General features: G+C 38.5%; 2 protein-coding genes across 4 annotated transcripts in view; one reads left to right on the top strand and one right to left on the bottom strand.

The window, feature by feature from the left end:
• Positions 1-2,824: 2,824 nt before the first annotated feature.
• Positions 2,825-7,638, bottom strand: dynlt3 (dynein light chain Tctex-type 3). Its single transcript, XM_038720762.1, has 5 exons — positions 7,485-7,638; positions 6,064-6,105; positions 5,831-5,954; positions 5,648-5,725; positions 2,825-4,507 (listed from the first exon to the last, which is right to left on the bottom strand). The coding sequence occupies exons 1-5, from the start codon at positions 7,509-7,511 to the stop codon at positions 4,431-4,433; spliced, it is 348 nt and encodes a 115-aa protein (XP_038576690.1). The 5' UTR covers positions 7,512-7,638; the 3' UTR covers positions 2,825-4,430.
• Positions 7,639-9,003: 1,365 nt separating this feature from the next.
• sytl5 (synaptotagmin-like 5) overlaps positions 9,004-16,428 on the top strand; it is a 48,763-nt gene continuing 41,338 nt past the window's right edge. For 2 of the 3 annotated variants that reach the window (XM_038720763.1, XM_038720765.1), the window contains exon 1: positions 9,005-9,141. The gene's annotated coding sequence lies outside the window, so the exon portion shown is untranslated. Of the gene's footprint in view, positions 9,142-16,428 lie in introns of all 3 variants that reach the window. The other variant, XM_038720764.1, reaches the window with a different exon arrangement.

Consider the following 16,428-nt stretch of genomic DNA (forward strand, 5'->3'; position numbering starts at 1 on the left):
ATGAGAAGAAAACTGAAATGGTTACACACAGAATGCAACAGTTCAAGTCAACTGTCAAGGGGTCTTTGCTCACCACTGAAGATTTTGTTACGGCAGAAGTTGAGATTATCAAGTTTTGTCAAAATCAATGCTTTAGTGATGAATTTATAGCTCTTCAGAAAGGTGACAGACTTAAAGGAAGCAGTCACATTGTCAAGCTTGATCCTGTTGTCCAAGACGGGATTTTACGGGTTGGTGGAAGATTGCATCGGTCTGCACTGCCAGCAGATATCAAACATCCTGTGATACTTCCTAAAGATCATCATGTCTCCACGTTGATCCTCAGACATATCCACAAAGAAACAGGACATTGTTGGAGAAATTACATGCTATCCTGGCTGAGAGAGAGATTCTGGATCCCGCAAGCAAACTCTGCTGTTAGAAAAATATTGTCAAAGTGTGTACCATGTAAAAAGATTTCAGCAAAACCTGGAGAACAGAGGATGGCAAATTTGCCACAAGATTGCCTAATGCCTGACAAGCCACCCTTCACTAATGTGGGCATAGACTATTTTGGGCCCTTCGAAGTGAAACGTGGGCGAAGTACAGTAAAAAGGTATGGTGTATTGTTCACCTGTCTCACTGTTAGAGCAATTCACATCGAAGTTGCCAGCACACTTGAAACTGACTCGTGCATAAACGCATTCAGGAGATTTGTTGCTAGGAGAGGTCAAGTGTCTGTCGTGAGATCAGACAATGGAACGAATCTAGTGGGAGCAGAGAAAGAAATGCGTGAGGCAATTCAAAGATGGAACCACTCAAAAATCTCAGAAATGTTCATGCAAAGGGGCATTACCTGGATGTTCAACCCGCCAACAGGTTCACATTTTGGTGGCATCTGGGAGAGACAGATACGTTCTGTGAGGAAAATCCTCAACCATATTCTGAAACAGCAGCCTCTCGACGACGAATGTCTTCATACATTGTTGTGTGAAGTCGAGGCAATTGTTAATGACAGGCCTATAACAAGAGTGTCAAGTGACCCAAATGATTTGGAGGCACTGTCACCTACCCATTTGCTTCTCCTTAAAGGCCAGCCTGTGCTGCCACCAGGACTGTTTGACAGAGAGGACTTGTATGGCAAGAGGAGGTGGAAACAGGTGCAGTACCTGTCTGACATCTTTTGGAAGCAATGGACTAAAGAGTACTTGCCACTGTTGCAAGAGAGGCAGAAGTGGACAGTAACAAGGAGAAATCTGAAATCAGGAGATGTTGTCCTTATAGTTGATGACAGTGCACCAAGAAGTTCCTGGTTGGTAGGAACAGTTGAACGGACACTTTCTGATTCAAAGGGATTGTGAGATGTGTATTTGTCAAAACTAAATCTAGCATTTTGGAAAGGCCAATACATAAATTATGTGTGTTGCTTGAAATGGAGGAGTAAACTAAGTGAAGGCATTTTTTAGGTTATATGTGCCATAAGTATACCTTTGTATAAGGCAAGATGTTGATACATGTTATAAGTGCATTTTGAGTTCACTTGAATGTAGATTTGAAATATACTGTTATGGTTAAGAAGGTTAAGTACAAGTTTTGTTTGTGCAAGTGATGAATCCTTAATTCTGAGAGAAATGATGCTTTAATTTCAAAGACGTAATTGTTAAGTTGCAGAATTAACAATTAGGGGCCGGAATGTAAGCACCATTTATTAGTAGCAAGTTTGTTTATGTTATAACATTTGTTACTCTGTCATTCTTGTGTTTATTTTGGTATTTCGGTGCAATTTCTGTATTGGAACTCTTATTTTGAAGTTTGAAGGAAGCGGTAAGGAAGGAAAACAATAAACGAGTGTGGACGGCGGAGCAACACGGTTGTTTTACCGTCGTTGGTTCTCTACGGGCCAACTCAACGCGTAAAATTATCTTACGTCGTTCATACAATGTGGTTATGATAGAAGTAAGTTTAGTTGAAGCTTATAATTACGAACAATTAAGATAGCCACTACATGTACCATTCACTCGTTATGAACCAAATATTTAAAATTCCCTATATTCCCCAAAGAAATCCATTTTAAAATTCTTACCGGTGTGTATCCATCCATTCTCTGAAGGACATTATCTATGGTTGTGCCATGGACAACAACAAAGACTTTCTGATTAACTTTGTCATTCTCGGGAAATTTTATATTCACAAGTCAAAGTTTTTGAAAGTGAATCCTAAGTTTTGTGTATTTCATAATGAGCTTCTTTCCTTTACAAAAGCCCTTAATGTTATGAAAACAAAGAATGCAACGAGACTTTTTAGTATTATAGCAGAATATGATTTGGGAAAAAAACCCTAGCCGTTTTCCTTTATTTAAACTTCTTTTATCTTCCTTTCTTTTTGTTTTCACCTATCTTTGATATGCACTTGATCCTTTCTGCAGTATGTAACAAGTCAATGCCATGTTTTTGTATATGGAATATTTGTCAATAAAAAACAAAAAAAATAAAATCTTGCACACTGTCCTGGGCTGACCTCCAGTGGACGAACTCCCAAACTGCAAAATAGCAGCATTTTCCTTTGTGTCAATCTGTATAACATATCCAATTCCATTGTGGTTTGTAGAGATAAACTGAATTATTAAATACATTTCATGACTACACTGTAGACATTCTGACAATTTAACCTATTAAACAGCCTTCATGGACTCAACACAGTTCCACAGAAGAACCCAGGATTTCTAGAGAGAAAGTCTAGGAAAAGTGCTCGTTGGGACCATCCTCCATCTTGAAAACACACTCATATATGCAATTACAGACACAGACCAATGTAAAACATTTAAATATTAATGCACACAAGGAAAGGCACTTTATACTTTATGTAAGTGTCTACCTACTAAAACACAACAGTCAGATTTTTCTTAAATACCAAACTTTTTACTACAGCAAGTTCATTCAGTTTTATTTGGGAATGTAGTGAAGGAGACAAATTAAAACAAGATTAAGAGTCCACAGCGATGCTAGCAGCTCTGTGAGGCTTTACTGCATTGCTATGAGCTAAATGCTAACATCTATGAGCTAACATGCTCACAATCAGGGATGGGCAGTATTTATGGTACATGTATTTAAAATGACAAAACAAGATTTTGTAATTTGTATGTGAAAGGGATGATGAAAATTGCTTCATATTTTGTATCAAAATATTTAAGTGTTTTGTATTTTGTAGTTTTAAAAATACAGTAAAATATGTGAGAAGTCTATGTGATGACATCATAACAATCCTGCCACTGATTGGCTTACTCAGTAATTTGCAGAAGAAGGTCGAGGTGGGAAACGTGTGGGTTTTCATTGCTTTCCATCCCTTTTAGCATAAATTGACACAATTCTTAACAGTTCCTGTTAAGCGTCCATGTTCATTTTATTAGCCTAGGCTAAATCATTTTCTATTAGCTAATTTTGTGACCCGGGTAGAAGCCCCCACAGTTTCAGTTTTCATCGGTTGTAATAAATAAAAAATAAAAAAGCGTTTGAGCCAACTGTTAGATAAACATGAAACTGTTTGTTACTTTAAAACTAATCTTTATCTGCGTGATCACAGGAATATGTCAATATTTGATCAATTACCTGGTGGCATGTCTGATTTATCACATGACCCAACAATGTCCACCTGATCATCTGAGTCAGTGTAGTGGTGAAGGCTGATAGATATAAGTTATAACACTTTTCATTGTACCTTGGAAAAGTGTTTTGAGTATTTTTGAAATACAATAATACAGTTTATTTTGATACAATTTAAATTACAGTATTTGGTATCTTATTTTGAAATACATTTTGATGTATTTTTTCCCATCCCTGCTCACAATGATAATGTTAACATGCTGATGATTAGCAGGTGTAGTGTTAACACTAATTAGCACTAAACAATTTTTAGCTTCTTCCTGGTGATGTTTACTAAAGTTCAACTAAGGCTGATGGGAATGTTGTTAATTCTGCTGCTATTTGGTCATAAACCAAAGCATTGGGTGGGGTTTTAATAATGTGTGTAGTAAATTTCATGGCAGTCCATCCAATAGTTGGTGAGATGTTTCGGTAGTGACTGATAGACCAACATCTCCAGAGCCTTGCTGCTAGCATGACTAAAACCTAATCAAGTTTTACATAAAGCACAGATTACAACATTTGGGGCAAATGCGATGTTTGAAGTGTAACTACTTAACAAAGTACTGCTTCAGAGTTGCACTCTGATCCTGGTCCTCTACAAAGCAACATTTTCTCACAGTCACACCAACGCAGGCTGTCGACTCACAAAACCACAACTCGTATCCTGAAGTTGAATGTTCTGGCCTGTGTGGACACAGAAGCTATTCGTATATGAACAGAGGGTATCATTAGAGGATCTCCATGGCTTCTTGGTCACGGACACATGACGGTGTTGGGAGAGAGAGAGCGCGGCGCAGCTCGGTGCTGCTGTCACAGAGGCACGGCGACAGCAAACACACTGACCACGCAGTACATGGTGCGGTTCTCCCACCTGACAGTGCAGCTTCCTGAACAAGACAAATAAGCAGGAGAAATGACACAGCAGGATTGGCGCAACCGTTTCTGAGTGGTGAGTTAAAGTTATAACTAACTATGGATGAAAGATACTTCCATCCAAGATATAACTGAGCTCAGTCTCTACATCACAGTAACAACTTTATGTCCATTGACTGCCTGGAGGGTAGCTAGTGTTTGGAAGGGAGAGATGTGTACTGCAGCTCACTGTTTTTCCACCAGTGTGTCGGACTTGCTGCTTGGCGAGCGTTATGACGCGCATTTTGCTGGACTACAAACGAGCTGTTTTCAGGCAGTTCAGAGCAGCGTTTTCTGTGGGAGATAGGAACTCCCTTTGGGTTGGACTTTGGGCTTTTTCACTTTGCAAACCTATTACATGCACAAAAAAAAAATATAACTCAATAAAGGAAAGGGAAAAAGCCAAAAAGCATAATACCACCTCTTTAAAGGCGTATTTAGTTCCTGCTGAACAAATATAGGCTTCACACTGTAACATCTATGTCACATTAACACTTGATTGATTCTGATATATTAACAGAACCCTCTTGTTATGAAGAGCATGACTTTCTTACGAAGTTTATTTTCTCCAATTAATAGTGGTTGCTATTTGTTTTTTAGTGATGCCCGACAGTAAACACTAAACAGAACATCACCGGTGAAACTGATCTTGGCTTTCACTCAGTAGTTGTTATTTATTTTGGAACAATCATTTTGAGTTTACTGATATGAGTGTATTTGCAATGAGCTAAAATTGGCTTGGACAATTTGTCAATCTCTATTAAAAGATTAAAAGAAGGGCTACGTATCAGATAAACACTTTTTTGGGACCAACAGAAATTTGTCAAGAACCAGAAACTGGCACTGAATGTCTGCTCTGATTCATAATCTTGTTAACTTATTTATCTATCAGATAATTCCTGATTTAAATAATAATTTTGCTAATTTAAGATCATTTTATTTACGAAAAGAACTTGTACAACAGCTTGTGTTTAGATGAGATTTCACATTTCAGAATTCTGGCTCATCTTATTAAATTAAAATATGAGTGTAGACAAACACAACAAAGTAAAATATTGCAAAAAGCATTGTTTTGGTATCAATGATACCAGCTCCAATTATAAGTCATCTCTCACCGTCAGTGGCTGTGTCCCAGTAGCAGGAGTTGGCTGTATGAAGACCAGCGCCGCTCTTCTGCATGATCGTACAGTTTACTGCAAAACATCAGGGAGCAGTGTTACTCAGTCACATGTTTACGAGCTTACGTCGTGCCAACATTATTAACTCGTGTTATTGTAAACGATGGGCAGTTGGCTAACCTATGTATTTGAACGGCCGTCCCTGTTTGACCAGGTGAGTCAGAGAGTGCTCCACTATACTGGCCGTCCACTGATTCACTTTACTCTGGTTATAATCTGCTCCACCAAGAACACCTTCAATACACTGAGACAAAAACCAAACACAGAGAACACCATGTACACTGTCTTCACAGCAAAGGGTGGATTCATAATAAAATACAAGTTATTCATGTTTCAAAGGATGAAAAAGGTACCTCTTTAACTGACGTACTGGCCTCATCAGCACTGAAGAGAACCTGCAGTGAAATTAAAAAAAAGCAAAAACATGGTTAGTTAGTGGCATCTCCATTGTTGTATTTTATTTATTTATTTATTGCACAAAGAAACTATCTAAAGGACTGTGTCTATATATAAGTCAATTTCTGCACAACACATTTGGAAAGACAAAGTTTAATGATTTTACATGGCTTACATCCACAGGTCTAACAAAGAGAAGAAGTAAACATTGGTCAATAACGTCAAGCTGCATAGTAAAATTTGACTAAGCCAAGCAGCTAAAGGCAAGGTATTTATTTTCCTACTGCTAAGAGTGAACCTAACACAAAGTCGTAATCAAAAACAGCAGCCTGGGGGAAAATTTTATTTAATCAGTCTTAATCTTATTTTGTGGCACTAAGATTATCCCTGTAGGTTACCATTCCCTCCTGCAGAGTGTGAAGCACCTCAATACATTTAGCAGTAGTGGAGAGTAACTAAGTACATTTACTCAAGTACTGTACTTAAGTACTTTTGATGCCACTTTGTACTTCTACTCCACTACATCTCAAGGAGAAATATTGTACTTTTTACTTCACTACAGCTTTACAAGTTACTTTACAAACTTTTAACACACAAACACATGAGAGTTTATCAAATATGAAATTTTGTTATAGATTAAACTACCACACGCATTTATACAAGTACATGTTGATGATGTTTTCTTATAAAAGTAAAGTACAGCTGAAAAGATTGGTGCTAAGATTAATCAAATAATCGATAGACAGAAACATTTATTGACTACCATTTTGATAATGGTTTAGTCATTTTTCAAGCATTTCATGGTCCCAACCCCACAACTGTGAAGATTTTGTTTTAAAAATTTCAATTTATTTTAATCAGCAGATTAACGCATAATGAAAATAATCAATAGTTTTAAGGTTAGTCTTATATAAAATAGTTAAAATAATATCCACATCAACCAACTACAACAGTGAAATCCTGCTTTCACTTTAATGCATGAGTAATAATAACCTAATGATATATTATTAACAGTCCAAGGGCCTTTTTCTACATTAAGTACTTTCACTTTTAATACTTAAAACAAGCACATTCTTCTGATTATAACTAACGTTACATAACGTTATATTTATTTGTTATTAGTATTGTACTTAAGTTAAGAATCCACTATTTTATATTTGACTAATTTTAATAAATTATAAATATGTAATTGTCACTGTAACTAGCTGATTCTGACTGTAATAAATAATATTGTTAATATAAAGACCACACCCCGGTGAAAACACCGTTAGCCTCAGCTAAATGCTAAGCTAGCAAATTTAGCTAACGTTAACCAACCGATGCGTCTTTGCGGTGGTGTTTTCGATAGTTAAATAAATGTAATTTAAAATGTCTTTACCTCCTCTCCAGAGTTATATTCCTCCATCGCTACTGACACTGCTACAGCGATATTTGTATAAGTCTCTTGTCTTTATTATCACCGGTGTCCGTCTGCTGTTCCGTTATTGTTCCTGTTTACTTCCTGATGTTCGGAGACAAAGAGCGCAGAAAAGACGCGTCTGCGCCTCCTGAAGCTGCAGACTGTGTTAACATGTCGCCTCACTGTGGTGGAGTTCAGACAGGCAACACCAGGCCAGAGTCAACATCACAGGGAGTCTGAAACACACTGTAAATATCTGTCTTTATTTCTCAGGCCGAAGCTTCAGAGATCCTCACAAGTCCAGTTTAAATAAAATGAAAACAAATTGAACCCTCGCTTGTACAAAATCCAATTATTCACTCAAGACTTCCACAGTAATGCCACGAGTGAAACGGATGGAGTTACCTTTTGGAAACAGGACATTTACTGTCTAAACTGGTAATATCATTCATACAAGGCAAATTACTTTGACTTCACATTAACTGATATCATGTTTCCACATAGGCTCCAATGCAAAATATAAAAAAAACAGACCTCATATGGGAATTCTTGTTGTTTCACATATAGGCTAATCTATGTGAAACTGTTGTTTTTACATATAATCATGTTACTTTGTGTGAAATGTCTAAAATAACTGTGATAATATGTTTCACCTGTGCTTTTGTGTTCCTGTGATGATGTAATGAAATGTGACATACAAAACTAGATTAAAGTTTGTATTTATTTAACATGGACAGGGAACATTAATAACATCTTATTATAGGCCTATCACAATTATATCACAGTCACCCTAACAGAGAATATGTGATTTAAACCATGTAGGCTATTGAAAGAGGAGGCATGCAAAGACGGGATGTGTCTAGTAGGACACATACAAAACAGAGATCCATGTGTGACTGTTACAAGAAAAGAGGCCACAAAGAAAGACAGGCAAGGGCAGTTGTAGCCCACTGATTATTTTAAATGCCTAAAGACGCTGTGGGCTATTGATATGGAATATGGTCCTCTTATTGTGATATTGTGACCCCCCAACCCCATGTCACCACCACTGCCATGTTTGTCCAAGACGATCAACCTATTCATTTTAGCTACATGCAGCACTATTAAATAAACTAATAGTCTGGCTGCTCCTCTGGCCATAACCTGAAATACAAACTCCCAGAGGAGCTCAGCAGGGAAATACATAATACATAATGTACCACCAGTGACAATAAGGAGTTCCCCTGCGCCTATATCGAGCCCAGCACTGCAGTGAAATGCACTTAGTGACCCAGTTTAATTGGCGTATTTCATAAAAACAACAGGGGTCTGAGTTTGAGCAGAAACAACTGACGCATTGTCAGAAATAAGCCTGTTTGTGAGGATTGCGTGCCTCTCTCTCACACACACACTCACACACACACACACACACACACACACACACACACACACACACACACACACACACTCACTCACACACACACACATACACACACACCACGCCCCCTCCTGTCGGGAACACCCTGGCTGTGGATTTCTGCCTTCAGTCGGTGCCGAGGCGCACCGAGACACTCACGCACTGTCTCTGATCCCCGGACGGACTCTTCAACCTGCCGTGCTCCCCTGCCGGCTCCTCTCCGCTGTCCGCAGCCTCCAGGTAAGACACCTCGGCTCTGCAGGTCAACCGGGAACACAGCGGGACACCAAACACCACCGTGTTTCCTCTGGCATATGGCACAGCCAGCCGCTGCCGCGTGTCTCCAGTTAAAGATTTTTATTTGTGTCTTTTCCTTGTTTTGGTTGTGTGTGTGTGGGGGGGGGGTTTGTCCACCATCTCGACCACGACCTCGGAGAATTAGTCACATTAGACAGCCACTTCCCGGATAAAGTTAGGCGCGTTAGGGCAGGTGCAATGCAGCAAAAAAACTCATTATGTCGTTTCTTGTTGCCTCTGCTGGTTTTGACGGCAAATTAACCTGCAGTCAACTCAGGTGAGACTATGATGTGTCAGGTTCAAGGTAGGCAGTGGTCACCTGGGTTTGATTACCTTCAAAGGCAAAGTGACTGGAGAGAAACCAGTTTTAGGTCCTATAATATGTCTTTACAGCTGGAAATTACTGATGACCTTGTCTGTGGTAGTTTTTATCAGGATATCCCAGAGCCTCTCAGGGAACAAAAAGGTGACAGACAAACAGTAATAGTGTGTCGCTGCATGTCTTCAGGGCTGGATATCAGTGCTCAGTATAAAGGAGTGGAGAGACACACTGGCCGCTCTGATTACAATTCAGAGGTGGTTTGTGCCTAAGATTAGTCAATGTTATGATTCGGTTTGATGCTGCTATACTCAGAGGCTCTTTTGGGGAAAACACTGATGCCAGGTGTGAGATCCCGTTGTGGTTTAAGATAAAAGAAATGGGATGATGTTGTCAGCAGGTTCAGGTACCTGAAGAAATCCTTACAGGAGGGTTTGGGCTTACACCCTGGGCTATATTACATTTTTTTCCCTTTTTTTCATTCATTACAAAATTACATTTTGTTTTTTAAGCTACATTTATTTGACAGCCAGAGTTACCTTGCAGATTAAGATGACGAATATCCTACTGAGCATAAATACTACTCCGTGTTATTTAGCCTAGGCCTGGCCTACATTAAACTACCCAAAAGTTAAATAAAAAAAAAACATTTGTGTTAGTACAACTCTACCAGCTGCAACTTTAAAATGATTAGGGCTGCAACTAATTATTAAATCTCATTATGGATGAGTCTAAAAATTTTGATGAATCCTTTGGTCTATAAAATGTCAAAAAACAGTGAAAAAAGTCTAATCAAGCGATAGTCTTGTTCGACCAACAGTCTGAACTGTTGAACTTATGTGTTTGCAGCTGTTAGTTACAATCACATAAGACAAACGCAGTAAATCCTTGTAGTTTATAAGCTTAGGTTATAAGAGGAACAAGGAAATGTTTGACAGATAACTTAAAGATTCGAGTCTAAATATAGCCAGCTAATACTAAATTTACATAGACCTAGGCTTCTGTATTTTACCCAATGCTACCTGTACTGTTATTGCAAATAATACATTTTAGCTTGTTATTCCATGCAACTAAGTGAAGCACTGGCTACATCCAGACATGTAGGAGAAGCGACACTTCTGCGTGAGCTCGCAGCTAAACTCCTGCTAACAGTAGCTAACTTAGCAAAGTAGCTCTAACTGCCACAGCTGTTGACACTGGTGGTGAAGTTCATGCGATTTGGTGTGATGAAGCTATATCAAATATTTAAATGTGTGAAATTATATTTATTAATTTTTTTCTAACAATTTACCGTGTGATGTAGCAAATAATCCTTTCAACGCCAAATGAATTAATTGTTAATCAATAATATCAAAATGTAACTGACCACCGGTTAAAAGATTTTCTATTTACACTGATATAAATGAGAGAAAAGCAGCAAATCTTCTCATTTAAGAAGCTGAAATTTCTCACATCTTTGCTTGATAAATGTCTAGTTTGGGAAATGGTTTGCTATGTTGCAGACAGCTAGATGAAAAGATCAATAGCTACTCACACACTGGTCCAGCATCAATCTCCTCCTCTAACTCTCAGAAGTCAATAAGCTGATTTCCCAAAATTTCAATCTATGCTTTAAATGATTATTCAGTTATCAAACTAATTTGTCTGTTCACAAAATAACCAATTAATTGACTAATACATGTAATATCTGGTGAAATTCTGATGTTTTGAAACTTTATTTACCCCTTTAGATTCAAACAAATGGACTAATTCAACACCAGGCTTTAGTCTCATTTACTGCAGTTTTTGAGCATCAAGTGTTACATTTTTATTTACCAGTTTAAGCAGCCAATGTGGTCTGATAATTCAAGAGGCCAATTCAAGGTACCAAACTGTTTAATAGACCTGTCAGACAGAGTGGCTGCTAGCCAAAGTGGCTGCTTACACTGACAAAGTGGCCACAGACAATATTTAGCCAGCGTTTTCTATCAGCCATCAGTCTTGAGCCTGACTGGCGAGCATTAGGTCTGTGTGTTTTGGACTGGAGACAGCTGTAAATTAAAACCAAGCAGCTGTACTAATGAGTGAAAATGACACCCATGAGTTCATATATTATCAGTAGCTTCATTATGAAGCCTTGTAAGTGGATGTAATATTAAAGTAAGCAATCTCTTGTATGAGCTTTCTTTCTAGTGTCAACAACAGTAAAAAAAGACCTGACAAATTTAACATTTCTGGGTTGTTTTGCACGAACAACAAGCCGTTGCTGCCTAAGATATCTTGCCATACTATTATTTGTCATTGTGACGCTTCTAAATTGGTTCATTTGGCTCCTATAAGCAATAGCTGCATCTGCTGAGGCAGTTTTATCATTGTCACAGGGAGAATGGCTTCCTAATGATAACCGAGCTTTTATACAGCTCTCTCACACACACACAAGCGTGAGGCCAGAGGGGGAATAAATGGGTGAATAAAAGGAGTAGAGAAGCCAGCGAATGTAGGGAATCCCTGATTTCTCTCCATGCAGGCAGCAGAGCTCATCCAGCGGAGCAGAAAGAAGCCCTGGGGAGTGCAGTCACACAGCATTAGAGGTCTGCGTCTACAAGATCTGGCAAGACAGAAGTGTGTGTGTGTGTGTGTGTGTGTGTGTTTATGCATGCAGGCACATACGTTCACATCGTCTGCATTGTTTACGCAGGCATTTCTGTTATGCTCTGTATTTTGTGTAGCCCAATACCACAGTGTAGAAATACATGTTCTTGCATTTAACATGTTACTGTAATTTTTGTAAATGCAGAATGGCCAGTTTCTGAATAATGTGCCAGAAAATTGTGCAGAGAAAATTTCCCAAAGCATAGGTCCGGAATGTCATAACAACTAATTTGCGTTATCATTCAGTGCCATAACGTATAGTTGTATCAACATGTGTTTTTAGTCAACAACTGACTGTCAAATCAAATAATATTTCAACAAGATTTACAGTTTTCACATCAAACTGGAGGGATAATAAACAATAACTACTCTAATAATAAATTCTAAATTTAAGTAAACTAAAATAAAGTGCTTAATTAGAGAAAAAAATGAAATAAAAAGTGTAGCTTGAAGTGATCAATCAATCAATCTGTCTGTGAGTTTCCTGTGTCGCTAAACCAGTACAGTAAATGCTAGAAAAGCTGCACGGGTTAAAATAGAAACGCTCCGTCAGGAGGTAGTAATTCTCAACTAGAATTTTCACATTAATAATAAATTGGCTGCAGGTTGGAGGTCCGGAGAGGATGGCGGCTGGACCAAATCCTGACCACAGTCCGCCAATTAGTGCCCTCTGATGTGTGTATATACACTGTATTATAATTATGATAATACATCAGTACGTCAGTTATTTTTTGGTTATATTTTCTATTATTAGTCTAAATCTGCAAAGTAGCTAGTAACTAAAGTTAGCAGACAAGCGTGGTGCAGTAAAGTACAATATTTATCTCTGAAGTGTAGTGAAGAGGAAGTATAAAGTAGCAGACAATGGAAATACTCAAGTAATGTACAAGTACCCCAGAATTGTACTGAAGTACATTACAGTACTCTCCATCTGAAAACTCACATCCCTTTCTGTTGCCACCCACCTTCTGCTGCTGCTCTACAAAAGCGTAATTCAACCCATCCTCCTTTACTGTTCAACCTGTTATTTCAACATACTCAATGTGCCCAATAGGAATAAACTTCAATACATCACAAACAACGCCTCCAAAATAATTGGTACATATGGTGTTTATATGTAGATGGTGGGGGAAAAAATTCCTGAAAAGGACAATAAAGAATCTAATCTAATCTAAAAGTACTTAGTTACACTCAACCACTAGTGACTGCATATTAGGTCAAAACAACAGTATGTAAATTGCAAACCCTGAGGTGCTGCGCTTTGTTACAAACAAAACAGCAAACTAGAAAGCTAAAACAAGAACGCTATATCAAGTGGAAGCTAGCTGGTGATGTAGCCATACATTTACATACTGATTTTACCGTAGATTTGTTACCATAGACTGTAAAAAAGAAGTGGACGTAGCCACCAGGACTTCATCAATTGGTTTGTGGACTACTGTTTTGAAGCTTCGAGTTTGGCATTTTGGCTGTCGCCATCTTGTCTTTTTGGAACCAGATGTGTGGACCTTGCTTGGTTAATAAGGTGCATCTGTGATATTAATTTTGATGTCAATTTTGGTTAGCGAAACAGTCTTAAGAAAAAATTAACAGCTGACTCTTTAGTGTCTTTTAGTACAACCAATCACTGAACTAGACATTTTTAATTCAATTCAATTCAATTCAGTTTTATTTATATAGCGCCAAATCACAACAGGGAGAGAGAGAGGGGAGGGAGGCAGCCTACACAATATACACACAGAGGTACAGACAGTAAAGGTGATGTTGCTATAGACTGAATGAATAATGGTACAGATATATATAGTAGTTTTAATGATAACAATCGTAATGTTAATGATTATAATAACAATAATAACAATAGGACTAGTAACAATAGTTGTTGCAGTAGAGGATGCCGAGCAGGAACACAGGGGCAGCAGGCGACCCGCAGCCACAGATCCAGACTCCACAGCTCCAGAGCCAGAAACACCTGCAGGAAGTGATAGGAAGAGAGAGGAGAGGGACGAGAAAGCACAAGACTACGGGAAAGGGGAGAAGTCGAGTTAGTAACATGCATTAATGGGATGAGGTCGCATAGAGAGGGAGAGAAAGAAGAGGAGCGAGGAGCTCAGTGCATCATGGGAAATTCCCCTGCAGTCTAGGCCTATAGCAGCATAACTAAGGGATGGTTCAGGACTCACCTGAGCCAGCCCTAACTATAAGCTTTATCAAAGAGGAAAGTCTTAAGCCTACTCTTAAATGTGGAGATGGTGTCTGCCTCCTTTTTAGGCAACCAAAATGTTATAATTAACTGTAAAAGGGTCAAAGTTATTTGACAAAAGCCCAGACAGCACTCAAAAACAAGTTCATGGCTAGTTAAATGTAGGGGCAGTGACTAAGATTCGCCTCTAACCTTATCGACAGGTCTCTGTGGTAGCGGGCAGAGATTTTTTTATCTGAGCTAATAAATCAAGTGCAAAGTACGGTCATTTTGTCATTGACATCGCAATGACTTCTTATTGCAACCAGTGGAGTCGCCCCCTGCTGGCCATTTTAAAGAATGCAGGGTTAAGGTTAAGGGTTGAAGCTTGGCTGTTACCTATAACTGAAAATAATAAATTTTAATAAACCTGAAGGAAAAAAAACAACTAAACACCTGCTAACAGTGCCAACTCAGATTTTGAAGTTGTGAAGTTAATTCGATTTTGTGTGTTAATGTATTTTATTAAATTGACTTAAGTATAGTATTGACAGACATACATATGGCACAACAGAGATAAATTTAATCCTTACAAACTTGAATAAAGCTAAAACAACACATTTTGTTGGTAGGTTCTGGGTAGGTTGGTATTTTTAAGTAGACATATTATCTTGACTCTATGGCTAAATAATTAGCCTAAAAAGAAAAACTGCAAAATTACATCATTACAGCATTTATTTCTGTGTGCAGTTTTCCCGTCAACTTCACTTCTTCTGTAGTTACTGCTGTCTGATTTTATAGGGCCGTACTGGCACCACCCCTATCCCTCAAATAAATCCTATTTACATTGTCTACTCCCTTTTATTCTCACAGACAATGAACAGGAAAAGAGTTATGGAGATGCACATAATAGTCTTCTTTTAAAACGTGAGCCACATTGAGTATTGGCTGATTAAACCATCTATAATTTCTGAGATTAGCTGCATAATTATATCTGGATTAACTCTGTTGATGACCTGAGATTCTGTAGCTAAGCTCCCCTGTATTGCTGCATTGAATCTCTGTAGTGCCATGTTGTGCGGGGTTTCCCTGCCTCCCACTCACTGATGCCTGTCTCATCCATGGCTCTCTAGTGCATTGCCGTTTGGTATGCAGCCTGTAGCCCCATGCGGCCTCAGAGATGCATCATTGAATCACGGCCACAGCAAAGCAATCAGAGGTAGCCTGTCCAACACACCAACACTGCAGATGTGGGAGGGGAGAGAGAAAAAAACATCACAAAAGTAGAAATGTAATTTGGAGGCAGTGCTGAGAGGAATGACTCAGTTGAGTATTGCTGGTCATAGAGTGATGCCTCTGTGTCGCCCTCCCTAATCCTCTACTGTTCGGACACAAGCCTCTGTGGGCGCTCTGAAGGGGGACGGTGGGGCGTGATTGGCCGACTGGACTCTTACATCATTATTAAATTAATTCCCAGTAGCAGCATTTTGAGCAGGTTGGTCTGCTGTGTGGAAAAGTCAACACAGCAGAGTGTACATCAAACCCGGACAGTAATTAGATTCATTGTATCAAGGTGTTTAATCAATGAATATATTTGAACAGATTAAGGTAGGCTTTGTTTGTGTAAAGAATCACCTGAAACTAGTTTCCCCGCATCACTGTTATGCAATAATAAACAACAAACCTACAGCGGTAAGTGGACCTAGAGTTATGAATATTTTGTTTGGGTAATTAAGAGAAGGTTTGCAATAGACACAGATATAAGTATGAAATGATACAGTATTATAATGATATGTGAGATGGTAAGAATGACAGTGAAAATGCTCAAGTACTTTTGGGTCAAATGTAACTTATTAATTTACATACGACAACTGTTTCATATATTGAAATGCGAATTTTGTGAAGATACAGTCAAATAGAGACAATATTATTGAATTATCACCAGGAGGTGAAATGTTAATACACGGTCTGTTACATACTAGGCTAGCTGTTTTCCGTCTTTATGCTAAGCTAAGCTAACCGTCTCCTGATTCCAAAATTTCAATCTGTCAATTTAAGGACACTCCATGTTGACCGTCTATTAAAGCATCACACGATGTTT

The sequence above is a fragment of the Micropterus salmoides genome, unplaced genomic scaffold (genome assembly GCF_014851395.1).
Source record: "Micropterus salmoides isolate LMB-PRFRI ecotype aquatic unplaced genomic scaffold, ASM1485139v1 Ms_hic_scaffold_15, whole genome shotgun sequence".
Taxonomy (NCBI): Eukaryota; Metazoa; Chordata; class Actinopteri; order Centrarchiformes; family Centrarchidae; genus Micropterus; species Micropterus salmoides.